This window comes from Bos indicus x Bos taurus, chromosome X, assembly GCF_003369695.1.
Source record: "Bos indicus x Bos taurus breed Angus x Brahman F1 hybrid chromosome X, Bos_hybrid_MaternalHap_v2.0, whole genome shotgun sequence".
Classification (NCBI taxonomy): Eukaryota; Metazoa; Chordata; class Mammalia; order Artiodactyla; family Bovidae; genus Bos; species Bos indicus x Bos taurus.
This window is the reverse complement of record NC_040105.1, coordinates 52900530-52928515: the sequence shown is the minus strand read 5'-3', so window position 1 is coordinate 52928515 and position 27986 is coordinate 52900530. Positions and strand designations below refer to the sequence as shown.

At 42.5% G+C, this 27986-nt stretch overlaps 1 protein-coding gene across 1 annotated transcript; it reads left to right on the top strand.

Annotated features, from left to right (window-relative positions):
- LOC113887149 (P antigen family member 3-like) lies at nt 1-27576 on the top strand. Its single transcript, XM_027534058.1, has 5 exons — nt 1-116; nt 22946-23025; nt 23501-23639; nt 24043-24168; nt 27451-27576. The coding sequence occupies exons 2-5, from the start codon at nt 22954-22956 to the stop codon at nt 27471-27473; spliced, it is 360 nt and encodes a 119-aa protein (XP_027389859.1). The 5' UTR covers nt 1-116; nt 22946-22953; the 3' UTR covers nt 27474-27576.
- The last annotated feature ends 410 nt before the right edge of the window (nt 27577-27986 follow it).

The following is a 27986-nucleotide window of genomic DNA, read 5'->3' as shown; positions in this document are numbered from 1 at the left end:
TACACCGCGTCAGGCATGGACCACGGTTCCCTGCGGCGGCACTCATGGCGCCACTGGGTCCATCCCCATTCGCTCCTCTTCATCTTCCCACTGCTTTGGAATCCGAGTGGACACAGGTATTAAGCGGAAACTTTCTTCGTCTCTTTTTCAACTCCACCCCTTCGTTGGTGGGACGACTACGGAGCGAGAGACTGGCAGTCGGTTTGGGTGTGGAGTCAGGGAAGCGTTCTAGGGAGTGATTGGCCACCGCGTGATTGCAGGCACTGTACTCGCAGACCTGGAACTGAGGGCGAGAGGCGCCTGTATACACGTGCACCTGCGTTGGCGTGCGCGACTTTTCAGAACGTACAATTTTCCTCCGAGTTTTATTGCTTTTCCGAAAGGGGTCGAATAGCTTAGTGGCGAGGTTTGGCGCAGTCCCTGGCTTTGCATGGTGACGGCGTTTCATTCTTCTTTAGCTCTCGCTCAGTCTGGAACTTGGGGCAGTGCACGGTCATTCACACAAATGCATGCAATTCATGTCCAGGGAGAGGTCCCTGCGTTTGGTGTCTATCCCTGGAGAATAACCTGTATCTGGCAGCTTGGGATCGTGTATAGCTACGTGTGACAACACAGGTGCTGCTTGGGTACATTTGATCTCCATGAGCCTTTGGGTGGGGTTGTGAGTGATGGGATATTTAATCTGAGTGGATTTTGTGAACCATAGTACAAAGCCTCTAGGATATGTGCCTGTATACCGGGATGTGCATCTTTGGAGCTTGCTGGCTTTTCAGTCCCTGGGTGTGAGATCTCTGTGTAGGCGTCTGCACCCCAGAATGTGAGATCACTGAGCTTTGGATTCTGGGTCCGAAGTTGTGATGCCTCTGTGCTGCTTTAAGGATGGGTCAGTGTAAAGGTGTAAACTATCAGCTGCTTGTGAATCTATGCACAGGTTGCAAGTTTTTCTTTTGTCTGGAAACTTTATCTTAAGATTATATGATGTTCTTGGGTTATTAAAACTTCTGTCTTTCTGTTTAGGGGGTTTTGTGTTAGGTCGGTAAGTGTCCCAGTGGTTTGGGAGTCAGTCTCCATGATGTGAAGTATCTGTGCAGTTCTCCTTTGTTTCTGTCTGGAAGACTTTGGTCTGTTTGCAGGGTCTCTGTCACAGTGTGTATGGTTATGGTCTCTGTTGTGTTTGAGGGTCTGAGACTCGAGTTGTGTGCTCTCTGTGCAGAGATTCAGTGAGCTCTTTTTGGTGTCTCTGGGTATCTATCTGAGCTGTTTGGAGTCTTTGTGTTAGATATAAAACCTCTTATGTTCTCGGCTGTGGGGTCTCTGTCTAGGAACTGAGGATTTGGAAGCTGGCAGATATGATTCTGAAGCCTGGAACCTGACATGCAGACTGTGTTGTTCAGTGTATCACTTGTCTCCTGAAATCTCAGTTTGTATCATAATTAATACAATGTGGCCAGTGCCCATCTTGGAGGGTACCTGTGCATGTTAGCACTGGATGTAAAGGGCCTGGCTCCAGACGGTCCTTCAGCAAATGTTTTCTGAACACCTGCTGTAGACCTGAGCACTATTGGAGGAGTTTGGGACAGGACAAAGCCAACCAAGTCTCTCATTTCATAGACTTGGTGGTCAGTAAATAATCAAGGGTGGCAGGAGCTATGAAGAAAGATATTGCTAGATCAGGGGAAAAGGTGTCTGTAGGTGTGATGTTATTATTTTATTCAAGATAATGAAGGAAAGACTCCCTGAAAGATGGCAAGTAAGCAGAGATCTGGAGGAAGTAAGGGAGCAGGCTGTGGGGTTACCTAAGGGAAGAGCATTCCAGGCATAAGGAACAATAAATGCAACAGTCCTGGCATGGAAATCTACTTGGCGTGCTCCTGAATGTCAAGGAATCCTGTGATGTGCTGTGTTTGGCACATAGCTCTCATTGAAAGGGGCCTGGTGCTGCTATTTCTGTTTCTCCCCCAGTTTGTGGTCTTCTGCATTTCTTAGATGAAGGACTCAAGGCTCCAACATGTGCCCTGCACCTTTTCTCTTACCTATACTTGAAATTAAAGTGAAACCTTCTGGTCCATCATGAGAGACAGAGAGCTTCAGTGTACCAGCTACAGGGATGATAGCATCCACGCTGAATCTCAGCCAAGCAGCGGACATCAGTTATAATCATGGGATTATGAGGCATGGGAATCACGCCTCAAAACATTGCTCCTCTTGATGGAGGGCAGGGCTTAAGAAGGAGAAAGGAACTGAGGCAAAGGAGAGAGGCAGGAAGGGGAAGCTGGAGGACAATGAGAAAACAAGTGGTTTCATCACATTGCTTGGATTTGGCCCATTTCACCTTGATGAAATGATTGAACTAGGAAATGTGGAATCTGTAACCTATTTCTTTCCTGATATTGGTAAGTTTTGTCTTAAGTTATCTTTTTTTTTATTCTTGTGGGTGGAAACTTATGATTTCATATTGACCTTTTGAAAGAGCCAGCTTTGGGTTTTGTTGATTATCTATATATTTTTTCTAATATCTGTTCTGATCTCTATTTTCCTTATTTTGCTGACAGTCTCACTACCAAAGGGGTTTAATAAAGTCCCCGAGAGTTTCCCAAGTATAGTGAAATCTCACAGATTCTAGGGCACTGTTGTAGCCGCACTGAATGAGATTCACTGAGTGTAGATCATGGAATCTGCACTTTTTAAAAGAATTCCTCAGTTCTGATTGACATGGACAACTTTTCTAGGCACTACCAGAGCAGAGGCATGGTCTTATTTTGCCAACTGCCACGCTCTGTCTTCATTGAGAGCATGTGACAGGGGTTTCCTGCCTTCTCTGATGCCCAAACCCAAGACCTCCAGTCTAGGAGACTCACTGACATGCTGTCTGCTGTTCTGAGGAGGCTCTTGTTTGTAGACCATCGTTGCTACAAAACATCCTGATTCCAGTCTTGTCAAGCCTCCATTTGAAAGATTTCTGAAGAAATCGGATTTCCATTTAGTGTGCATTTCTATGATGTAAGATCAATTTTTGTTATGTGGTAGCTGTTATTCTACATATTTTGCTGTAGCCGTTGGATCTTACCCTTGACTGAATAAATAAATACACCCAGAGTTTTCCACAGTGTGTCTAGACCTGTGGCTCCCTTACTGCTGGGCGACACTGAACAGGTTATGTAGCTCCTCTGTGCCTCATTCCTCTTTTAACCACATGGAAACACTAGCTTCAATTAAATTTAACTACTTCATGGGGCAGTGTAGACCACTGACCGTGTTAAGACATGAGAAATTGTCAGGACAGTACGTGCCATGTGGTACGTTCCAAGTCAGTTCTAACTGTTGTCATTACTGTTGTTAATATTATTGCTGTTCCACATTTCCCTGGAGATTGTTCCAGAGACACAATGTCAAGACCACCTTTGACACACTGCATGGACCTTGCACTATCATTTCAGGCCTTTCAGGGCCTCAAGAATGGAGTGTATGAGGTATGAGGGGGGGTTTTTGTTTTTGTTTTTGTTTTTAGCACAGTGAGTATCCTGCTCTTCTTATGGGGATATTGTGAAGCTTAAAGGAAATATTTGGGTTTCATCATGTGCTCGTATGAAAAAGTTTAGTGAATATTCTATGTGAAGTTAGGCGTCTAATGACCTCTTCATAGGATTTGCATCATGACGGGAAAGCAAGTTACCACTGGACAGTTATAGAACATGAGTATATAAATTTTAAAAAACATTGCCCAGGGAAATTAAAAGGCCAAGAAACCTTATCACATGGCCTTTTTTTGCCATTATTTTTATCAAGTCTAATTCTCAATCAAATTCTGAAGATCTGAATCTGATAAAGATATGAAAATGTTAGTAGTCAAATGATCATCAGTAACGCTTTATTTCTTGCGTAGTTTTCACATTTCCAGTTTTGTTGTTTCTTATTTCTTCCACTAATACTCATGATTGTTTAATCCAAGGGTGATGATATGGATATTTTCTGAGGTAAATCATGAGGAGATGTTCAGCTGTGTTTTGGGATGCAGAGTCTGAAGACAGGAGCACAGATCAGAGACGACACAGATCAGTTGGGATTGGGGAGGTAAAGGCATGGGGGCAGGGACAGGGGCATATGAGTAGAAGCAGAAACGGAAGTGAAGAGAGAGCTCACCCTTCTGGATCGTGCTTAGCTCTCCATATGTACACAATGTGCATATGTACTCCATATGTACTCAAATGTCTTTGAGTACTCATAGCAAAATTTAAGGTGAGCATTTTTAATGCTATCATCCCTTTCTGCAGTTGAGGAGCAGAGACGCACAGATGTTAATGGGTGAATGCATTTGCACAAAGTCACCTAGCTGGCAAGAGCTGAGTCAGATTGGTGCCCAGGCCAGAAAGAAACAGACAGGCGTGGTATCTGACTCCCAGTCTGGAATACAGTGCAGTGTCTAGTCTACTGTGGGTCAGAAGGCAGATCAACATGTCCATCCGCATGAAACACTATGATGGATCTGCATGTGGATTGAACACAGTTTCTCCTAAGTGCATGAAAGTCTGTGGGGTGTCATGTCAACATGCAAAAATCACAGAGAACAGTTCCTAGTCCATATCAAGCTCTAAACATGTATTTGCCGTGACAGACATTAGTGGAGCACCCTCATCATTCTGGAAAGTAGCATAACCATAGAAATAATGTAATGATAAACAGAACAACAAATACAATATCATGAAGACATTACCTCGCCCATCTCCTAATTTTCTTAAATGCTGATTTGACCTGAAAGGCAATAGACCACGTGTTAAATTTTTTTTCTCTTAAGTGTGACATTCTAGATAATTTCCAAATAACATTTTATTAGTATTTTAATTTGTTGTATCTTCATTGTTACATAGGCAGTTTTTCTATTATAATTGAAAGATGGACTTTCTGAAAACTCGTTCTCTTCAGGTATCTTGAGGTTTCAGCACAAAAAGTTGTGTTGGTATCCCTGCCAGGTGAAAACCCAATCGGCACACTGAAGTCAGAAGTATGATTTTTGGTACAGTAGGTAAGGGGCTGTAGGGGAGGAGAGAGGTCCTGATGGAAGGTTAGCTAAGCCTGCAAGTGTTGTGAAAAAGGTCACTGACTCTATAGGCCCAAACCAAACAACAAGTCACAGGTCCCTAGGAAGACACTGGTGTTCTATCCACATAAATGTCTGTGTTAGGACTTTCAGACCATTGCTCTTTTGGCTCCCATGATGCAGTGGGGCAGCTTGTGACACTTATAACACAGTCCTGCTTTGACTCAGGCTGTGGACGAGAGTCACAGCCTCCCCTGCAGCACCGCCCCTTTTGTGGGTGATCTGGAGCCCTTTTTGTGATGTCTGGGAGTCGACAGATTCTGACGGCAAACAAGGAAGAAAATACATACTGCAGGGCGTACATGCACCGTCCTTGATAGAGATGCAGCTGCAGCTTGTTACAGTAACCAGTTGGGGATGAGAAGATTTGATTTGGTGACTCAAAGAAGAAATGTGGAAGTGAACTCAATGCAAAGGGAGAAAACATATTAAGAGTGGCTAAGCAGCTACAACTCCCATTTTAGTAGCAGGCAGGGTGCTCCATTACTGTTGTGAGAAGGCTCCGTGCTCTGAGCTCTGGGAGGGAGTGATGAGTGTTCTAAGGACCCGCCATCAACCCTAAGCAGGGGACGCTGAGTGTGTAAAGAGATAAGTCTGAGCCTTTAGCACTGACAGACAGAGAAAGCTTAGCCCCGTTGAGAGTGGGGTTGTGGCACCTTAGGGAAACTCAAAGGTAAGGTGGTGGTGGTGGTTCATTTTCAATCGCTCAGTCGTGTCCGACTCTTTTCACGAGACCCCATGGACTGTAGCACCCCAGGCTCCTCTGTTCTCCACTATCTGCCATTGTTTGTTCAAATTCATGTCCGTTGAGTCAGTGATCTGATAGAGCCTAGATCTGATAGATAGAGTGCCTGATGAACTATGGAATGAGGTTCATGACATTGTACAGGAGATAGGGATCAAGACCATCCCCATGGAAAAGAAATGCAAAAAAGCAAAATGGCTGTCTGGGGAGGCCTTACAAATAGCTGTGAAAAGAAGAGAAGTGAAAAGCAAAGGAGAAAAGGAAAGATATAAACATCTGAATGCAGAGTTCCAAAGAATAGCAAGAAGAGATAAGAAAGCCTTCTTCAGTGATCAATGCAAAGAAATAGAGGAAAACAACAGAATGGGAAAGACTAGAGATCTCTTCAAGAAAATCAGAGATACCAAGGGAACATTTCATGCAAAGATGGGCTCGATAAAGGACAGAAATGGTATGGACCTAACAGAAGCAGAAGATATTAAGAAGAAATGGAAAGAATACACAGATAAACTGTACAAAAAATATCTTCACGACCCAGATAATCACGATGGTGTGATCACTGACCTAGAGCCAGACATCCTGGAATGTGAAGTCAAATGGGCCTTAGAAAGCATCACTATGAACAAAGCTAGTGTAGGTGATGGAATTCCAGTTGAGCTATTTCAAATCCTGAAAGATGATGCTGTGAAAGTGCTGCACTCAATATACCAGCAAATTTGGAAAACTCAGCAGTGGCCAACAGGACTGGAAAAGGTCAGTTTTCATTCCAATGCCAAAGAAAGGCAATGCCAAAGAATGCTCAAACTGCCGCACAATTGCACTCATCCCACACGGTAGTAAAGTAACGCTCAAAATTCTCCAAGCCAGGCTTCAGCAATACATGAACCGTGAACTTCCTGATGTTCAAGCTGATTTTAGAAAAGGCAGAGGAACCAGAGATCAAATTGCCAACATCTGCTGGATCATCAAAAAAGCAAGAGAGTTCCAGAAAAACATCTATTTCTGCTTTTTTGACTACGCCAAAGCCTTTGACTGTGTGGATCACAATAAACTGTGGAAAATTCTGAAAGAGATGGGAATACCAGACCACCTGATCTGCCTCTTGAGAAATTTGTATGCAGGTCAGGAAGCAACAGTTAGAACTGGACATGGAAGAACAGACTGGTTCCAAATAGGAAAAGGAGTACATCAAGGCTGTATATTGTCACCCTACTTATTTAACTTATATGTAGAGTACATCATGAGAAACGCTGGGCTGCAAGAAACACAAGCTGGAATCAAGATTGCCGGGAGAATTATCGATAACCTCAGATATGCAGATGACACCACCCTTATGGCAGAAAGTGAAGAGGAACTAAAAAGCCTCTTGATGAAAGTGAAAGTGGAGAGTGAAAAAGTTGGCTTAAAGCTCAACATTCAGAAAACTAAGATCATGGCATTTGGTCCCATGACTTCATGGGAAATAGATGGGGAAACAGTGGAAACAGTGTCAGACTTTATTTTTCTGGGCTCCAAAATCACTGCAGATGGTGACTGCAGCCATGAAATTAAAAGACGCTTACTCCTTGGAAGGAAAGTTATGACCAACCTAGATAGCATATTGAAAAGCAGAGACATTACTTTGCCAACAAAGGTTCGTCTAATCAAGGCTATGGTTTTTCCTGTGGTCATGTATGGATGTGAGAGTTGGACTGTGAATAAGGCTGAGCTCCGAAGAATTGATGCTTTTGAACTGTGGTGTTGGAGAGGACTCTTGAGAGTCCCTTGGACTGCAAGAAGATCCAACCAGTCCATTCTGAAGGAGATCAGCCCTGAGATTTCTTTGGAAGGAATGATTCTAAGGCTGAAACTCTAGTACTTTGGCCACCTCATGTGAAGAGTTGACTCATTGGAAAAGAGTCTGCTGCTGGGAGGGATTGGGGGCAGGAGGAGAAGGGGATGACAGAGGATGAGATGGCTGGATGGCATCACTGACTCGATGGACATGAGTCTGAGTGAACTCTGGGAGTTGGTGATGGACAGGGATGCCTGGTGTGCTGCGATTCATGGGTTCCAAAGAGTCGGACTCGACTGAGCGACTGAACTGAACTGAGTCGGTGATGCTATCTAACCATCTCATCCTCTACTTCCCCCTTGTTTTACTCAACAGGCATTACAAGATTCTCGAAAAGCTCTATCAGCTCTTAAGCCTGAACAAATACAAATTAAAAAGGTGGTTTTACAAAACAGATTGGCCTTAGATATTCTGACAGCTGCACAAGGAGGAACTTGTGCCATTATTCACACCCAGTGCTGTACATATATACCTGATATGAGCACTGCTGCTGCTAAGCCACTTCAGTCGTGTCTGACTCTGTGCGACCCCATAGACGGCAGCCTAGCAGGCTCCCCGGTCCCTTGGATGGAGAATCCCAGGGCAAGACCACTGGAGTGGGTTGCCATTTCCTTCTCCAGTTCAGGAAAGTGAAAAGTGAAAGTGAAGTCGCTCAGTCGTGTCCGACTCTTCGAGACCTCATGGACTGCAGCCTACCAGGCTCCTCTGCCCATGGGATTTTCCAGGGAAGAGTACTGGAGTGGGGTGCCATTGCCTTCTCCGTGACATGAGCACTAATGTTACTCATTTTACTAAACACATGAACAAGATGATTCAGGCTATGGATGCTCCTGAAGCCTCAATTGCCTCACTTTGGGACACGTTAACTAGTTCCCCATGGTGGAAAACTATCTTGATTACAATAATTCTGATTGTTCTGTTTTTGCTGTGTGCTCCCTGCACCTGTAACTATGTAGCTGGATTTGTTTCTAGTCGCATGAAGGTTTTTAAGTTACAAATGTTTGCTCAGACTCCTGCGCCTGCTGCAGCTTCCTCCAGCTACGATTTGGGACCCCTGGATCAGAGACCCTCAATATGAGGGTTAGGACAATATGTTGCCTCACCAATTTTGGGACACTGCCCCTTATCAGCTCGGAAGCAGTTATGGAATGAAAATGATGCCCCTTTCCCTAGGCAACATAATTCTCCTAAAGGAAAAGAGGGGAATGAGAGCGTAACAGGCAGGAAGGCCAGGGGTCTCCAAACAGAGGAAATAGGCTGCAAGTGTCGGACACTTTTCTCTCTCTCTCTTAAGCGGCAGGAGGAAACAAACTAGTGTTATATTTTTTCCCCTTCTCTATACAAATATAAAAAGAGATTTCTCTTAAAATTTTGAGTTGCCATAATGACACCTGCTTCCACCTGAACTTAAGTTTTCTCAAACCTTGGGCTAGCCAATGCATTTTTCTTATGGAAATGCTTGTCTTAAGCTATGTTAATGTTTTATGCATTTACCCTAGACTCTGTCTTTAAGGCGGTTCTGCCTAAAGGCTCAGAACCCACTTGACAAACCAGTATGTTAAACTCATACCTTGTTCTCCTAATCTACGTTAATGAAACTATATACTTGTATGGAAATCTGCCTTTCTTCAAGATTCAAGTCAATCGTTTTATGGCCCAGGATGACTCACCTGGCGCCAATGTTATCTCAAAATGCATGTTGTGGGTGAGGGGCCTGGTGCCATTCTCTGAGTTTTGAGACATTGCCTTTCTTTAATTAGCAGACTGCTAGTCGCTATATAACATCCAGCTAAAGACTAGCAGGGGGCACTCTTTCTGCCCCCTCTATGTCAGAAGCTTTCTCTATCTCTTTTATACTTTAGTGAAACTTTATTACACAAAAGCTCTGAGCGATCAAGGCTTGTCTCTGGCCCCGGAATGAAGTCTTCTCCTCCAGAGGCCAAGAATCCCACCGTCTTCCATGGTTCAGCAACAACCTTTCACTGGGAAGGATTGAAGGCAAATGGAGAAGGGGAAAGTAGAGGATGAGATGGTTAGATAGCATCACCAACTCAACGGACATGAATTTGAACAAACTATGGCAGATAGTGGAGGACAGAGGAGCCTGGGGTGCTACAGTCCACGGGGTCTCGTGAAAAGAGTTGGACACGACTGAGTGATTGAAAACGACCTTGAGAATCTATCGGACAGCAAGGATATCAAAACAGCCAATCCCAAAGGAAACCAACTGAATATTCACTGGCAAGGCCTATGTGGAAGCTGAAGCTCCAATACTTTGGCCACCTGATGGGGTCGCACAGAGTCAGACACAACTGAAGCGACTTAGCAGCAGCAGCAGCAGACATTAGACGTCCTTTTTCAGGAGGTAGCCATATAACCTCATATCATCCCATATTTGATAAACGTCAGGTAAAACGCCACTAGATCTAGACCTATTTACCTTATGTGTAGCGAAATAGTCATTAAACCAAGACAATGTATAATCAAAATTAAAAGCCACGTTATGTCCATAGTGAAAGTACAAAGTGTCGCACCAGTCCATCTTAGGGTTGTTAGATGTCATCAGATTAAGAAGAGGCATCACATGCGATTGTTGTCGAAGGTATTCACAGACTTGGAGATAGTCTTTTCCTTGAAATGGAGATGTACACCATAGGAAGCCTTCCACTGATGAAGAAGGGAGCACTCTGCAGACCCAGCAGTTACACTGATTGTGGAATGCAGCATAGGAGTGAGCCCAGGACAGGAAGGCATTGTCTTGAGGATCAAACGGCAAACTCAGGATTTTTGGAGTCAGCAGATGTAGGCTCACACTGATTATCATGTCCATCTGAAGAGTACAAAGTCAGAGCATAGAAAGTAAAGACATAAAATGACGTGACTTAGTTCTGGTCAGGGTGCCACCTCTTAAACTCGAGTGTGATGCACCCATGAATCAATTCCTGGCACTTTGACAGCTGTGGGAGAAGAAAGAATAACCTGGTAAGGGCCTTCCCAGAGGGGTTCGAGGGATTGGCCCCCAGATCCCAGTGTTTTTATCAGGACCTCAGTTCCTGGCTGAAATAGAGGCTTGCTTGACTCAGAAGCTGAGTCAGGAGTCACCTTCTGGAGTTCCATTAATGCCTGTTGAAAAGCTGAGAGCTGAGTTACATAATTAGTTAATTCTAAGGGTTCAGGGTCTATAACAAGGTCTGTGCATAGGAAAGGCCTTCCATAAATACATTGAAAGGGGGAAAGCCCCTCCTTTTGGGGGGCAGTCCCAGCCCTCATTAAAGCTATGGGTAGAACTTTAATCCAACTGTCCTGTGTCTCTTGAGTTAATGTGCACAGATGTCTTTTGATAATGTCGTTAGCTGTTTCAACCTTTCCTGAGGGTTGGGGTCTCCAGGAACAGTGTAAGTGATATTCTATTCCTCGAGCGTCAGACATCCCCTGAGTTAGAGCCGCTTTAAAGGTGGAGCCATTGTCACTCTGAAGCCTCTGTGGCAGCCCAAACCTGGGGATAATTTCATGGATTAAAATTCTTATAACCTCCTTAGCCTGTTCACTACGACAGGGAAAAGCCTCAATCCAGACAGTAGAAGTATCCACCCAAACTTGTGAGCAAGAATATCCATTAGCTTGTGGCATATGAGTAAAATCAATTTCCCAGTCATCTCTAGGATATTTTCGATTTTGTTGTAATCCAGATTTTGCTAGCTTTCCAGTCTTTGGGTTATTTTTCTGAAAAACTTAACATCTTTTGATAATGTCCTTTAAATTTTTCATTACATTTCTGCCTTCAAACAAATGAGAAGCCATCTGGTAAGTACTCTCTTGAGAAACCTATATGCAGGTCAGGAAGCAACAGTTAGAACTGGACATGGAACAAAAGACTGGTTCCAAATAGGAAAAGGAGTACGTCAAGCCTGTATATTGTCACCCTGCTTATTTAACTTATATGCAGAGTACATCATGAGAAATGCTGTGCTGGAGGAAGCACAAGCTGGAATCAAGATTGCTGGGAGAAATATCAATAACCTCAGATATGCAGATGACACCACCCTTATGGCAGAAAGTGAAGAGGAACTAAAAAGCCTCTTGATGAAAGTGAAAGTGGAGAGTGAAAAAGTTGGCTTAAAGCTCAACATTCAGAAAACTAAGATCATGGCATTTGGTCCCATGACTTCATGGGAAATAGATGGGGAAACAGTGGAAACAGTGTCAGACTTTATTTTTCTGGGCTCCAAAATCACTGCAGATGGTGACTGCAGCCATGAAATTAAAAGACGCTTACTCCTTGGAAGGAAAGTTATGACCAACCTAGATAGCATATTGAAAAGCAGAGACATTACTTTGCCAACAAAGGTTCGTCTAATCAAGGCTATGGTTTTTCCTGTGGTCATGTATGGATGTGAGAGTTGGACTGTGAATAAGGCTGAGCTCCGAAGAATTGATGCTTTTGAACTGTGGTGTTGGAGAGGACTCTTGAGAGTCCCTTGGACTGCAAGAAGATCCAACCAGTCCATTCTGAAGGAGATCAGCCCTGAGATTTCTTTGGAAGGAATGATTCTAAGGCTGAAACTCTAGTACTTTGGCCACCTCATGTGAAGAGTTGACTCATTGGAAAAGAGTCTGCTGCTGGGAGGGATTGGGGGCAGGAGGAGAAGGGGATGACAGAGGATGAGATGGCTGGATGGCATCACTGACTCGATGGACATGAGTCTGAGTGAACTCTGGGAGTTGGTGATGGACAGGGATGCCTGGTGTGCTGCGATTCATGGGTTCCAAAGAGTCGGACTCGACTGAGCGACTGAACTGAACTGAGTCGGTGATGCTATCTAACCATCTCATCCTCTACTTCCCCCTTGTTTTACTCAACAGGCATTACAAGATTCTCGAAAAGCTCTATCAGCTCTTAAGCCTGAACAAATACAAATTAAAAAGGTGGTTTTACAAAACAGATTGGCCTTAGATATTCTGACAGCTGCACAAGGAGGAACTTGTGCCATTATTCACACCCAGTGCTGTACATATATACCTGATATGAGCACTGCTGCTGCTAAGCCACTTCAGTCGTGTCTGACTCTGTGCGACCCCATAGACGGCAGCCTAGCAGGCTCCCCGGTCCCTTGGATGGAGAATCCCAGGGCAAGACCACTGGAGTGGGTTGCCATTTCCTTCTCCAGTTCAGGAAAGTGAAAAGTGAAAGTGAAGTCGCTCAGTCGTGTCCGACTCTTCGAGACCTCATGGACTGCAGCCTACCAGGCTCCTCTGCCCATGGGATTTTCCAGGGAAGAGTACTGGAGTGGGGTGCCATTGCCTTCTCCGTGACATGAGCACTAATGTTACTCATTTTACTAAACACATGAACAAGATGATTCAGGCTATGGATGCTCCTGAAGCCTCAATTGCCTCACTTTGGGACACGTTAACTAGTTCCCCATGGTGGAAAACTATCTTGATTACAATAATTCTGATTGTTCTGTTTTTGCTGTGTGCTCCCTGCACCTGTAACTATGTAGCTGGATTTGTTTCTAGTCGCATGAAGGTTTTTAAGTTACAAATGTTTGCTCAGACTCCTGCGCCTGCTGCAGCTTCCTCCAGCTACGATTTGGGACCCCTGGATCAGAGACCCTCAATATGAGGGTTAGGACAATATGTTGCCTCACCAATTTTGGGACACTGCCCCTTATCAGCTCGGAAGCAGTTATGGAATGAAAATGATGCCCCTTTCCCTAGGCAACATAATTCTCCTAAAGGAAAAGAGGGGAATGAGAGCGTAACAGGCAGGAAGGCCAGGGGTCTCCAAACAGAGGAAATAGGCTGCAAGTGTCGGACACTTTTCTCTCTCTCTCTTAAGCGGCAGGAGGAAACAAACTAGTGTTATATTTTTTCCCCTTCTCTATACAAATATAAAAAGAGATTTCTCTTAAAATTTTGAGTTGCCATAATGACACCTGCTTCCACCTGAACTTAAGTTTTCTCAAACCTTGGGCTAGCCAATGCATTTTTCTTATGGAAATGCTTGTCTTAAGCTATGTTAATGTTTTATGCATTTACCCTAGACTCTGTCTTTAAGGCGGTTCTGCCTAAAGGCTCAGAACCCACTTGACAAACCAGTATGTTAAACTCATACCTTGTTCTCCTAATCTACGTTAATGAAACTATATACTTGTATGGAAATCTGCCTTTCTTCAAGATTCAAGTCAATCGTTTTATGGCCCAGGATGACTCACCTGGCGCCAATGTTATCTCAAAATGCATGTTGTGGGTGAGGGGCCTGGTGCCATTCTCTGAGTTTTGAGACATTGCCTTTCTTTAATTAGCAGACTGCTAGTCGCTATATAACATCCAGCTAAAGACTAGCAGGGGGCACTCTTTCTGCCCCCTCTATGTCAGAAGCTTTCTCTATCTCTTTTATACTTTAGTGAAACTTTATTACACAAAAGCTCTGAGCGATCAAGGCTTGTCTCTGGCCCCGGAATGAAGTCTTCTCCTCCAGAGGCCAAGAATCCCACCGTCTTCCATGGTTCAGCAACAACCTTTCACTGGGAAGGATTGAAGGCAAATGGAGAAGGGGAAAGTAGAGGATGAGATGGTTAGATAGCATCACCAACTCAACGGACATGAATTTGAACAAACTATGGCAGATAGTGGAGGACAGAGGAGCCTGGGGTGCTACAGTCCACGGGGTCTCGTGAAAAGAGTTGGACACGACTGAGTGATTGAAAACGACCTTGAGAATCTATCGGACAGCAAGGATATCAAAACAGCCAATCCCAAAGGAAACCAACTGAATATTCACTGGCAAGGCCTATGTGGAAGCTGAAGCTCCAATACTTTGGCCACCTGATGGGGTCGCACAGAGTCAGACACAACTGAAGCGACTTAGCAGCAGCAGCAGCAGACATTAGACGTCCTTTTTCAGGAGGTAGCCATATAACCTCATATCATCCCATATTTGATAAACGTCAGGTAAAACGCCACTAGATCTAGACCTATTTACCTTATGTGTAGCGAAATAGTCATTAAACCAAGACAATGTATAATCAAAATTAAAAGCCACGTTATGTCCATAGTGAAAGTACAAAGTGTCGCACCAGTCCATCTTAGGGTTGTTAGATGTCATCAGATTAAGAAGAGGCATCACATGCGATTGTTGTCGAAGGTATTCACAGACTTGGAGATAGTCTTTTCCTTGAAATGGAGATGTACACCATAGGAAGCCTTCCACTGATGAAGAAGGGAGCACTCTGCAGACCCAGCAGTTACACTGATTGTGGAATGCAGCATAGGAGTGAGCCCAGGACAGGAAGGCATTGTCTTGAGGATCAAACGGCAAACTCAGGATTTTTGGAGTCAGCAGATGTAGGCTCACACTGATTATCATGTCCATCTGAAGAGTACAAAGTCAGAGCATAGAAAGTAAAGACATAAAATGACGTGACTTAGTTCTGGTCAGGGTGCCACCTCTTAAACTCGAGTGTGATGCACCCATGAATCAATTCCTGGCACTTTGACAGCTGTGGGAGAAGAAAGAATAACCTGGTAAGGGCCTTCCCAGAGGGGTTCGAGGGATTGGCCCCCAGATCCCAGTGTTTTTATCAGGACCTCAGTTCCTGGCTGAAATAGAGGCTTGCTTGACTCAGAAGCTGAGTCAGGAGTCACCTTCTGGAGTTCCATTAATGCCTGTTGAAAAGCTGAGAGCTGAGTTACATAATTAGTTAATTCTAAGGGTTCAGGGTCTATAACAAGGTCTGTGCATAGGAAAGGCCTTCCATAAATACATTGAAAGGGGGAAAGCCCCTCCTTTTGGGGGGCAGTCCCAGCCCTCATTAAAGCTATGGGTAGAACTTTAATCCAACTGTCCTGTGTCTCTTGAGTTAATGTGCACAGATGTCTTTTGATAATGTCGTTAGCTGTTTCAACCTTTCCTGAGGGTTGGGGTCTCCAGGAACAGTGTAAGTGATATTCTATTCCTCGAGCGTCAGACATCCCCTGAGTTAGAGCCGCTTTAAAGGTGGAGCCATTGTCACTCTGAAGCCTCTGTGGCAGCCCAAACCTGGGGATAATTTCATGGATTAAAATTCTTATAACCTCCTTAGCCTGTTCACTACGACAGGGAAAAGCCTCAATCCAGACAGTAGAAGTATCCACCCAAACTTGTGAGCAAGAATATCCATTAGCTTGTGGCATATGAGTAAAATCAATTTCCCAGTCATCTCTAGGATATTTTCGATTTTGTTGTAATCCAGATTTTGCTAGCTTTCCAGTCTTTGGGTTATTTTTCTGAAAAACTTAACATCTTTTGATAATGTCCTTTAAATTTTTCATTACATTTCTACCTTCAAACAAATGAGAAGCCATCTGGTAAGTACTCTCTTGAGAAACCTATATGCAGGTCAGGAAGCAACAGTTAGAACTGGACATGGAACAAAAGACTGGTTCCAAATAGGAAAAGGAGTACGTCAAGCCTGTATATTGTCACCCTGCTTATTTAACTTATATGCAGAGTACATCATGAGAAATGCTGTGCTGGAGGAAGCACAAGCTGGAATCAAGATTGCTGGGAGAAATATCAATAACCTCAGATATGCAGATGACACCACCCTTATGGCAGAAAGTGAAGAGGAACTAAAAAGCCTCTTGAGGAAATTGAAAGAGGAGAGTGAAAAAGTTGGCTTAAAGCTCAACATTCAGAAAACGAAGATCATGGCATTTGGTCCCATGACTTCATGGGAAATGGATGGGGAAACAGTGGAAACAGTGTCAGACTTTATTTTTTGGGGGTCCAAAATCACTGCAGATGGTGATTGCAGCCATGAAATAGAGAGGGTAACAGGCAGGAAGGCCAGGGATCTCCAAATGGAGGAAATAGGCTGCAAGTGTCAGACATTTTTTATCTCTGTTAAGCGGCAGAAGGAAACAAACTACTGATATTTTTTCCTTCTCTTTACAAATTTCAAAGGAGGTTTCTCTTAAAATACTGTGTTGCCATAATGACACCTGGTTTCACCTGAAGTTAACTATTCTCAAACCTTGAGTTAACCAATGCATTTTTTCTTATGGAGATGTTTGTCTTAAGCTCTGTTAATGTAGTATGCATTTACCCCAAACTCTGTCTTCAAGTCTGTTCCACCTAATGGCTCAGAACCTACTTGACAAACCAGTATGTTATACTCAGACATTGTTCCCCTAATCTATGTAAATGAAACTATTTGTATGGTAATCTGCCCTTCTACAACATTCAAGTCCATCATTTTACGGCCAGGGATGAATCCTCTGGTGCCAAGATTATCCCAAAATACATCTTATGGATGAGGGGCCTGGTACCATTCTGAGTTTTAAGACATTCTTTTCTTTCATTAACAGACTGCTAGTGACTATATATAATATCCAGCTGAAGACTAGCAGGGGGTACTCTTTCTGCCCCCTTCTGATGCCTATGTCAGAAGCTTTCTCTGTCTCCTTTATACTTTAATAAAACTTTATTACACAAAAGCTCTGAGTGATCAAGCCTCGTCTCTGGCCCTGGAATGAATTCTTCTCCAGAGGCCAAGAATCCCAGCGTCTTTTCCTTCAGCAACAACCTTTCAAAAGTAAAAGACGCTTACTCCTTGGAGGGAAAGTTATGACCAACCTAGACAACATATTAAAAACAGAGACATTACTTTGGCAAAAAAGGTCCGTCTAGTCAAGGCTATGGTTTTTCCAGTAGTCATGTATGGATGTGAGAGTTGGACTGTGAAGAAAGCTGAGGGCCGAAGAATTGACGCTTTGAACTGTGGTGTTGGAGAAGACTCTTGAGAGTCCCTTGGACTGCAAGGAGATCCCACCAGTCCATCCTAAAGGAGATCAGTCCTGGGTGTTCATTGGAAGGACTGATGCTGAGGCGAAGCTCCAATACTTTGGCCACCTCATGCGAAGAGTTGACTCATTGGAAAAGACCCTGATGCTGGGAGGCATTGGGGGCAGGAGGAGAGGGGACGACAGAGGATGAGATGGCTGGGTGGCATCAGCGACTCGATGGTCATGACATGTGTTTGTGTGAACTCCAGGAGTCGGTGATGGACAGGGAGGCCTGGCGTGCTGCGATTCATGGGGTCACAAAGAGTCGGACACGACTGAGCGCCTGAACCGAACTGAACTGACCTGAAGTACTCTCTACAGCTAAACGAAATCTCTGGTGTAAACCCTTAAGAATTTTCCATTGAGTATTTTCAGGAATTATTAATCGTCCATCCTCAGACTGTAGCCATCCTTTATCAGTAATCTTTGCTCCTCTTTTCTCATATCTTTCTAATTCTTCCTCACTATATTGTGGGTTTTCCTGCTCCAGGGGACCTGTCCAGATCAAAGGCATCTGCAGTGAAGGGGTTTCCTAAAGTGCTGCTTTTCTGGTTTGACAGTCAGCCAGCTGATTACCTTCAGCTACTTTACTCCCATCCCTGCTGTGCCTTTTGCAATGCGTAATGGCTACTCCTTTAGGACGATATATAGTAGTTAAAAGTCTCTGGATCTCTCTGAAATGCTTAATAGGTTCTCCTGTTGTCCTTTTAAACTGTCTTTCCTTCCCCATTGCAGCATGAGCCTGTAAAGTCAAATAAGCATACTTAGAATCAGTGTAGATATTTGCTCGCTGCCCTTTGCTTAACTCTAGAGCTCGGGTCAGGAGAAGGCGATGGCACCCCACTCCAGTACTCTTGCCTGGAAAATCTCATGGACAGAGGAGCCTGGTAGGCTGCAGTCCATGGGGTCGCTACGAGTCAGACACGACTGAGCAACTTCACTTTCACTTTTCACTTTCCTGCATTGGAGAAGGAAATGGCAACCCACTCCAGTGTTCTTGCCTGGAGAATCCCAGGGATGGGGGAGCGTGGTGGGCTGCTGTCTACGGGGTCGAACAGAATTGGACACGACTGAAGCGAGTTAGCAGCAGCAGCAGCAGCAGAGCTCGGGTCAGAGCCACAAGTTCCGCTACTGAGCACTGGTTCCCTGGGGGAGAGATTTTGCTTCTAAAACCTGTTCAGCAGTCACCGCAGCATAACCTGCATTACGCTTCCCATCCTGATCACCAGCATCAGGGTCTTTTCCTGTGAATCAGCTCTTCCCTTAAGGTGGCCAAAATATTGGAGCTTCAGCTTCAGCATCGGCCCTGCCAGTGAATATTCAGTTGGTTTCCTTTAGGATTGGCTGTTTTGATATCCTTGCTGTCCGAGGGATTCTCAAGTGTCTTCTCTAGCACCACAAACCAAAAGCGTCAGTTCTTTGTCACTCAGCCTTCTTAATGATCGAACTCACACATCTGTACATGACTACTGAAAAAGCCATAGTTTTGACTATATGGACCTTTGTCGGCAAAGTGATGTCTCTGCTTTATACTATGCTGTCTAGGTTTGATATGGGCTTCCTTGGTGGCTCAGTGGTAAGGAATTCGCCTGCATGGGTGTACCTATGGCTGATTCTTGTTGATGTTTGACAGAAAACAACAAAATTCTGTAAAGCAATTACCCTTCAATTAAAAAATAAATAAAGTGGCAAAAAAAAAAAATCTCCCTGCAATGCATGGGATGCAAGAGTCATGGGTTTCACCCCTGGGTTGGGAAGATGCCCTGCCATGCCCCATGGAAGGAGGGCATGGCAATCCACTTAACTATTCTCACCTGGAGTATCCCATGGACAGAGGCACCTGGCAGGCTGCAGTCCATGGGGTCGTAAAGAGTCAGACACTACTGAAGCAATTAGCATGCATGCATACTAGCTTTGTTACAGTTGTTCTTCCAAGGATCAAGTGTCTTAATTTAATGGCAGCAATCACCAGGCACGGTGATTTTGGAGCCTCCAAAATTCAATCTGTCCGTGCATCCACTTCCCCCCTTCTGTTTTCCGTGAAATGATAGGACTGGATGCCATAATCTTATATTTTTGAATGTTGACTTTTAAGCCAGCCTTTTCACTCTCCTCTTTCACCTGCATCAAGAGGTTCTTTAGTTCCCCTTCAGTTTCTGCCGTTAAAGTGGTATGATCTGCACATCTGAGCTTGTTGATATTTCTGACAGCAACCTTGATTCCAGCTTGTGAGTCATCCAGCCCAGCATTTCCCATGATGTGCTCTGCATGTAAGTTGAATAAGCAGAGTGACACTATACAACCTTGTCTTACTCCTTTCCCAATTTTGAACCAGTCTGTTGTTCCATGTTTTATTCTAACTGTTACTTCTTAACCCTCATACATGTTTCTCAGGAGACAGGTCAGCTTGTCTGGTACTCCCATCTCTAAGAATCTTCCACAGTTTATTGTGATCCACACAGTCAGAGGCTTTGAGGTAGTCTAGTCAATGAAGCAGAAGTAGATGTGTTTCTGGAATTCCCTTGCTTTCCCCATGATCTAATGAAGGTTGCAATTTGATCTCTTGTTTCTCTGCCTCTTCAAAACCAGCTTGTATATCTGGAAGTTCTCGTTCCATATACTGTTGAAGCCTAGCTTGAAGGAGTCTACTAATCAGAGGCTTCGGAAATATGGGACAATCTAAGCTTGAGAAATTGGAGGGTATGAATGAAGCCCAATAAGAGAGACAAGAAGAGGATTCTCTACTTTCCATGTTGTTAGCAAGCTGGGCAAGTGCTAGACCATACTTTCCAGTTCTTGTGTAGGACAGTAGCCTTTATCTAGAAAGTCATAAACAGTTCTGCAAATGTAAGAGAGAGAGGGAGAGAGTGGTGAGTGGGAGACAGGCACCCTGAATGGATGTGAGAGACCCGTTAGAAGGGGGTTGACAGTTAAATTGAGGGTGGATTTGGACTAGAGCAGATGTGGCGGACATGGGAAAAAGTCGATGCATTAGACATTTTCAAAGTAAAATGGACAGAACTCAGCAACAATGTTGACTTGAGGTGAAGGAGAGGGAATTGTAAACCTGGTTAAGACCAAGTTTCTGTGTCCTGTCATAAGGGTACAAAGGTGTCATGGGGAATCCTGGAAGTTGGTCAGGTCTGGGAAGAATTTCAAATAAGATTTTTATGTTTATGAGCTCAAGGTCTAGATGGATACAATAACCAGTATTTACATACTTAAAAGATCCTTTTCCTTTTTTAAAAAAGTGAGAAGTATTGAGGTATAATTTATATACAATAGAAGTCAATGCTTTAAAGCATTACCGTTTGTCAAGTTTTGACATATGCATACCATTGTGTAAATGCTACCACAATAAAAATGTAGAAAACGTCCCATTGGTTTGAAAATGCTTCCTTGGGCTATTTGCATTCAGACTTCTTCCTCCAGTCCTATACCCTGGCAACCACAGATATATTTCTCTGCCTTTAGTTGTGCTTTTCCAGAAATCCATTGACATGAAATCATATAATACATAGCTTTCTGTGTCTGACATCTCTCATTGGCACAGCTGAGATGCATCCTTGCTGTTACATGCATTAGTAGTTCCTTTTCAAATGACTGTGTAGTGTTCTTTTGTATGAGTATACTCTTTTGTTTTTCTTTCATCTTTATACCAGTTGTTGAATAGTTGGGCTGTTTCTAGTTTTGGCTATTAGGAGTACATGAGTAGAATATTTGAGTAAAGGTCCTTGTGTGAACATGTTTTCCTTTCTCTTGGGTAAATTTAAAACTCCTAGTAAGTACGAAAATTCCTGCTATAATTGAAAAAGAAGAACGTGCTACTGGAGAAGAGTGCAGAAATAGCTACAGAAGGAATGAAAAGGCTAAGAAAGTGGAAACAATGCCCAGTTGTGGATGTGTCTGGTGGTGAAAGTGAAGTCCGATGCTAAAAGAACAATACTGTATAGGAACCAGAGGTATATTCAGAGAAACTAGTTACCAGTTCAGAGATTTAAATGTGCAGTGCACCAAGCAAAAAGTGGAAACAGAGGCATCTATTTATGTACTTATTCCATGGAAGTGAGTAAAGCCATTGGGAGTATGACAGAAAACCCAGAAGCAGAGAAGGAAATGGTTCATCAAAGCATGCATAAAAATAGATATTAAAAAACATAATATCTATTTCTGTCATGACTGTCTTTCTGAGACACATTCTCCACTAAGGGTAACCTGGGACTACCTATCACCACAGTTTGTGGATGCATAAGAAAGACTGCAGTGGAAGGGAAAAAATACAGTCTTCAAGCCCCTTTCTCATCCTCCAGAGACCCTGCGGTTCCAGGACTCTACCTCAGTGGCGGGAAAACCGCAACCTGCACTGCACATGCCCAACTCAGTGAGCATGCGCAGTGTGTTCGTGCGCATCCGTTGCTGCGCATGCGCCTTGGTGCGCATACGCCTTCCTGAGCATTCTGTGAGGAGCACTGGGCCTTAGACGGGTCTGTTTATTCAGTCCCGGTTCTTTCTCACTACTTGAGACTCAGCAGGTAGGTTCACAGGTCTGTCCTGTCTGGAGTTTAAATGTGTGTGCGTGTGAGGGGGAGCCAGCGAGTTTCGGGCGGGTCGGGCAGTGAGATCTGGGGCCTTTGAGGAGGAAGGCCCTCAAGGTAGTCATCTTTCTCCTCACAAGTGTTGCGACGCCATACTTCTTGCCTTGGTGGTGGGAGAGGAAGGGCAGTGGGCAGAGGAGGGCAGGGGGTAGGATGATGGTGGGGGGAGACTTGGGGGTGCTATTTGAGATATTTGGTTCATTGGGGCCCTGGAACTGACGACAGAGCACAGAACCTGGGGCCGGCAGTGGGACCTGGGCAGGGGTTGGGGTGGGCGATTAAGGAAAGGCCTAGAAACCGGACCGCAGTGGGGTTGTGACTGTATCGCGGATTTTGTGGTAAGGTGCCAAGAGAGAAGTGGACCGGTTGCTCTGTATGCAGCCTCACCTCAGCCCCAGACACTGAGAAAATCGCCATAGTCAGGCTGTAAAGACTGAGCCTTTCTTCGTGTTCCAACTGAATTCCAAGGGAGTTGGGGAAAATAGGTCTGGTGAATAGGAGTGTGACATGAGCAGTAGTCCTGAGCTTTTAAATTCCTAGCAGTATTTCACTAAAGATCTTCATGATGGAGAATTCTGTTGTGAAATCAAACTTCCTCCCAAAAATTCAGCCTTCTTGTGTACCTTAAGGTGATTTCTCTGCCAGCTTCGCAAAGACACAAATGGCTTTGCAAAAGACTGTATTTGGTGTAATTGAAATGCTTGTACACTCATACTTAACCAGAGTTTTCTTTTGAAAGTATGTTCACATTAAAAAAAAACTAAGTCAGCATAAGGTCATAAAAGTGATCAAATACAGCTGTACTCTTAAAATACATTTTCTAAATCACAATATTCTGCTTTCAGGGAGAAATATGAGTGGGCAAGTGGCATCAACATTGGGACCTACAAAGCAAGATAGCTCCGAGGTGGATGAACCTGTGGTTGTGAGTAACCTTACCATTTGGTGTTTTCTATCAGCACAAGTTTATTTTTGAGAAAATGATGTTAAGTAGTACAGATGTGGTGATAAAGGTCTTCCATGCTGATAAAGGGTGACACTTTGTCTTAGGAAGGAACATTGGTCCAGATATACTATAGTCCGGCGTTGCCTGGATGATTATACTGTTAAATTCCCTGGATATGTGCCCAGTGACTCCCTCCTCCTGCTTATTAACAACAGGCTGCATACTTCCATCCCAACATAGATTTAAATAACTTCCAAAGTCTTTCTGGGTAACTCTTATGGGAGCTAACTCTTCTCTGTGGGAAGAGTAACTTTATTAAAAGTAAGTACATAGAATTGTGTTGGAAAAATGTTGTTAGTTTTAATTAAGATCAGATATATCTATGTATTATGTATATTTATGCTATTAGATGTATTAACAACTAAAGTTTTTATTTGCATGCACACTCTACTAGGACCAGCAGCCCAGTGTTGAACAACCTCAACAAGAGGAACCACCAGCTGAGATTCAGGATATCACACCTAGAAAGGAAGAAGTACATGGAGAGGATCCAGTGAATCGTGATGAAGAAGAGGAGAAGGATCCCTTTCAAGGTAAAGTGTATCTGTGCCTCATGCGTTAGGACATAACCAGTAAGAAGAGGAAAGGAAACATTAGAAAAGGACTTCAGACAGTTCCTAAAAAACTGAGGAGAGTATAGTTTGCAGGTCAGTGTGGTTGCTCAAATTTTCCCTTGTTTTCAAGACAAAGAGAAGGGGGCAACTAAGGTGTCTGAGGACAACCCTGGAAAAGGAAAATGGTAATAACATTCGGAAAATTCTGCTTTCCTTTTTCTCCAGCAAAACATTCCCGGAATAATGCTCCTGAGGTTCTTATTCATCACATTTTTAGCATACTAACCTAAGGCTTTTAATTCATAACACCGAGGGAATGAATATCATCATTCCCTTGTTTATATTGTATGCTTTACAGCTGAATTGATGCATTTTTTTAAAGATTCTGGCCTGGAAGCTGATCTGCAGCAATTGGCTGTGGCAGAGACTGGGGGTGAAGGTGGAGATGGTCCTGATGTGAGGGAGGAGTTTGCATCAAATACAGAGCCTGTTGAAATGCCAGAAGCAGGTATGTCATCCATTCAGAAAGTAATTTATGTGGTTTCTGTTTTTCAGAATATTATATCTTTACTAATATAGAGGGAACATTACTATTATTTTAATAACAGAGTTCACATATTCTTTGAAAGAAAGTTCAGACCCCAGATGCCTGAGTGCCTGACTTACAGACTTTCAAATAAAGAAACAGACAGGATCAAAGCCATATCAAATTGAAAATAGGAAACCGTTTTCTTCTCTTGAGTATAAGTACTTTAAGTAACAGCTAATAATTTTCAGGTTCTTTTATAATTTCTGCTTGTAGCAAATATGGAATGCATTTGTAATAAATATCAGTTTATATGAAATATGCTTAGGCATCCAAGTAGGTTCTAGTACCAGCTTTAGCATAATGTGTGTGATTCTGTGAAATCCCTTAACTTCTAAACTCAACTTTACTCATGTAAGTTGTGAATTCAGAATAGATACACGAAGATGCTGATTTTTCAATGCTGATTTTTGCATTCTCTGATTCTCTTTGATGGAAAGCATACAAGAATACTCTGTTTTGTATGATATATTTATCATAAAATATCATCTTGAGTCAAATTATAACAGGGGGATTGAGATTTCATTTTCTGACGGGGGACACATGTACACCTGTGGCTGATTCATGTCAATGTATGGCAAAAACCACCAGAAGATTGTAATTGGTCTCCAATTAAAATCAATTAATTAATTTTTTATAAAAGAAAATGAGCCAACATTCTGCTTGATGTATGTTAAATTGTCTCAAATTCTGAATTCTCTAGCTCTTTAAAAAATAGTTGCATTTTAAATCCTTTCCCCAGGGAAGCATGAAATGACTGAATAAAATGGCCAAAAATAGTCTAGTTTCCTGTTTCTGTGGCTGATCAAGTTGAGAGAGTGCATTTAGTCAGTGATATTCAAGCCAGGTGTGAGTAAGATACATATGCTAAGCACACTACCTGCCCCCACTTTTTTTTTTTTTTTTTTGCGGGGGGGAGGTGGTGGTTGCTTATTTTAACTGGAGGATGATTACTTTACAAAACTATGAAGGTTTTGCCATATACCCCACTCTCACTCTTAAAGAACTAATAAAAATCTGAGCCTCATGATATAATCATCTCTAACCGTATCAAGTATGTTATTTTTCCTCTTTGATACATGAGTTTAAAAATTTTGAAGGCCAAAAATTGTAACTCTAGTTCTTCCCGTGTAATCAATTTAGTATCTTTCACTTACCTGTTTTCCAACTTGCTGACAATAAATTGCATGGTTCTGATTTTAAAGGAGGAACTTCATAATTAGGGAAGAATTTACTGTGTATTAGCCTTCTAAATATTTTCACTTCACATTTTTTTTCCATTCCATTTGAACAATTAGATAAAAATACAACTTTCAGACGACTTTCAAGTAACTAGAGATCATGATTAAAATGTTCTCATAGAAAAACCTTAGCCCTAAATATGTGTGGTATTTAAAAAGAAAAACACATAAATTACAAGGTACATAAATACAAAATCCTACATCCAATATAAAAGGTAAGAAAAAGAGCAACAGAATAAACCTAAGGGAAAAAGAAAAAGATACTTATTAAAAGACAGGTATGAAGTGTTAGGAAGAGGAAAATAAACTCAACTAATAAATAAAGACAATGTGCTAGTTTACATAGTTTTTAACATATATATATACACACACACACATTTTTCAATATTCTTTTCCGTTGTGATTTATCACAGGAGATTGGACATTAGTTCCCTATGCTGTATAGTAGGACCTTGTTGTTTATCCATTCTGAATGTAATGGTTTGTATCTGCCAACCCCAAACTGCCAATCCATTCCTCTAGTTTACATCATTGTGAAGCAAATGGACAAAGCCCAAGTACACATAATTAGAAATATGAACAAGACACTGCTGCTGCTGCTGCTAAGTCGCTTCAGTCGTGTCCGACTCTGTGCGACCCCATAGATGGAAGGCCACCAGGCTACCCTGTCCCTGGGATTCTCTAGGCAAGAACACTGGAGTGGGTTGCCATTTCCTTCTCCAGTGCATGAAAGTGAAAAGTGAAAGTGAAGTCGCTCAGTCGTGTCCGACTCTAGCGACCCCTTGGACTGCAGCCTACCAGGCTCCTCCATCCATGGGGTTTTCCAGGCAAAAGTACTGGAGTGGGGTGCCATTGCCTTCTACACTAACCGTTAGTATAGTACAGAATTAAACAGAATATAATCTGAAACTCAAATATTTTCAGAATATTGATGAAATGGCTATTAGGGTAGAAAAACAAATATTATTTAACATACCCCACAGTAACTAAACAACTAAACATCACAAATACCGTGGATGAACTTTTGAAATTGGTCAGAGTTTTCTCTCAAAAGCCATTACCATTTAGAAACAAAAAAATCTGCTTTTCCAGATTTTCTTTCTCTCTTCCTACTTGATTTACTCTCTCACTCATACTGCCTCTTGCTCTCCCTTTTCTTTTCTCCTTTTTTCTTTCTTTCTTTCTTTTTTTTTTTGGTGTGGCTGTGAGAAACAGTCCTATTTCTGCTTCACATTTTGATGTCACCATGTCACCAGTGATAGTAATGACTTAAAATTAGTGTCACCATATAATGTATTATACCAACTGGAATGCTTTCCAGGGTGAAAAGAAACGTTTAGAATTACATGAGGGCCACAGGTAAAAAAGGGGACAAACATTTAACCGACTTAAAACCACCATATCAGGGATAAATTAGAACAAATGAAAATGTCTACACTTTTGCACAGTAGAGAAGAAACAAATGTAATACTGGCCTTTTTATTTACTTCACTTAAGCAGTAACAGAGAGAACAACTGTTTAGCTATCCTATATTTGGAATATTATTTCAAACCAACACATTTAAATGATACTTTGTTTGGGATTTTTTGTTTCAGTTTTTGTGTATTTTGTTCTCCTTAGGGTGCTTTTTGTTGTTAGATATTTTACTGAACGTGTACACACTTTTGCCTTCTACTGAAAACTAACTTCTGATAGGCTCCATTGATTTCATTTGTTCTGAACTCAGTGTCCTTATTTTCTTGTATAACTAGGAAGAGTAGTGTGTTTTTAAAAATACTGGTATTGTGCCTGGAAAGTCTATAAAATCTCTATAGAGGATTAACTGAAGGTAAGCCAAAGGTCGCCCTTAGTGTTCCTGTTTTAGTCCATTTTATAAAACTACAACTGCAGTGAACTTTGTATACCTCTCCTGTCATCGAAATAAAGTTCTGCTAAGTAACGTTTTTAATGTTTATATTATAGGTGAAGGGCAACCATTTGCTTGAAAGAAGATAAACTGAAACCATCTATGCTGTTCTTATGGTGTGTTTTTGACTATTAAAGTCAAAAAAGTTTATTAAGTCAATAAAGTTTCATTTTCTACTTGCACATTTTTTGTTAAATTTATCCGTGGGTATTTAATGTTATTGAAAATTCATGGTTTGTGGCTTTTATTGTCTAGTTTAGGATGTATGTAGAGATAGAATATCTATATATAGATTTTCTGTCCAACAATTCCTCTAAATATGCATATTAATTCCAAAAATTTAGATCTAGATTATTTTTGCTTTTCAAAATATACTATTATATTTGAATATCAACAGTTTCTACTGGCTTAAACCTTAAACATGTCCTCATTTTGCAGCATTGAACAAACCTGGCCAGAAGAGTCTTGACTAAAGCAGGTGATAATCGGGATTTTTCCCAATAGGAAATGAAAAATCTTCTCCATTTCAACCTGTTTACATTACTTTTTTGTAGATATACTTTATCAGAGTAAGTTCCATTCTGTTCCTAGT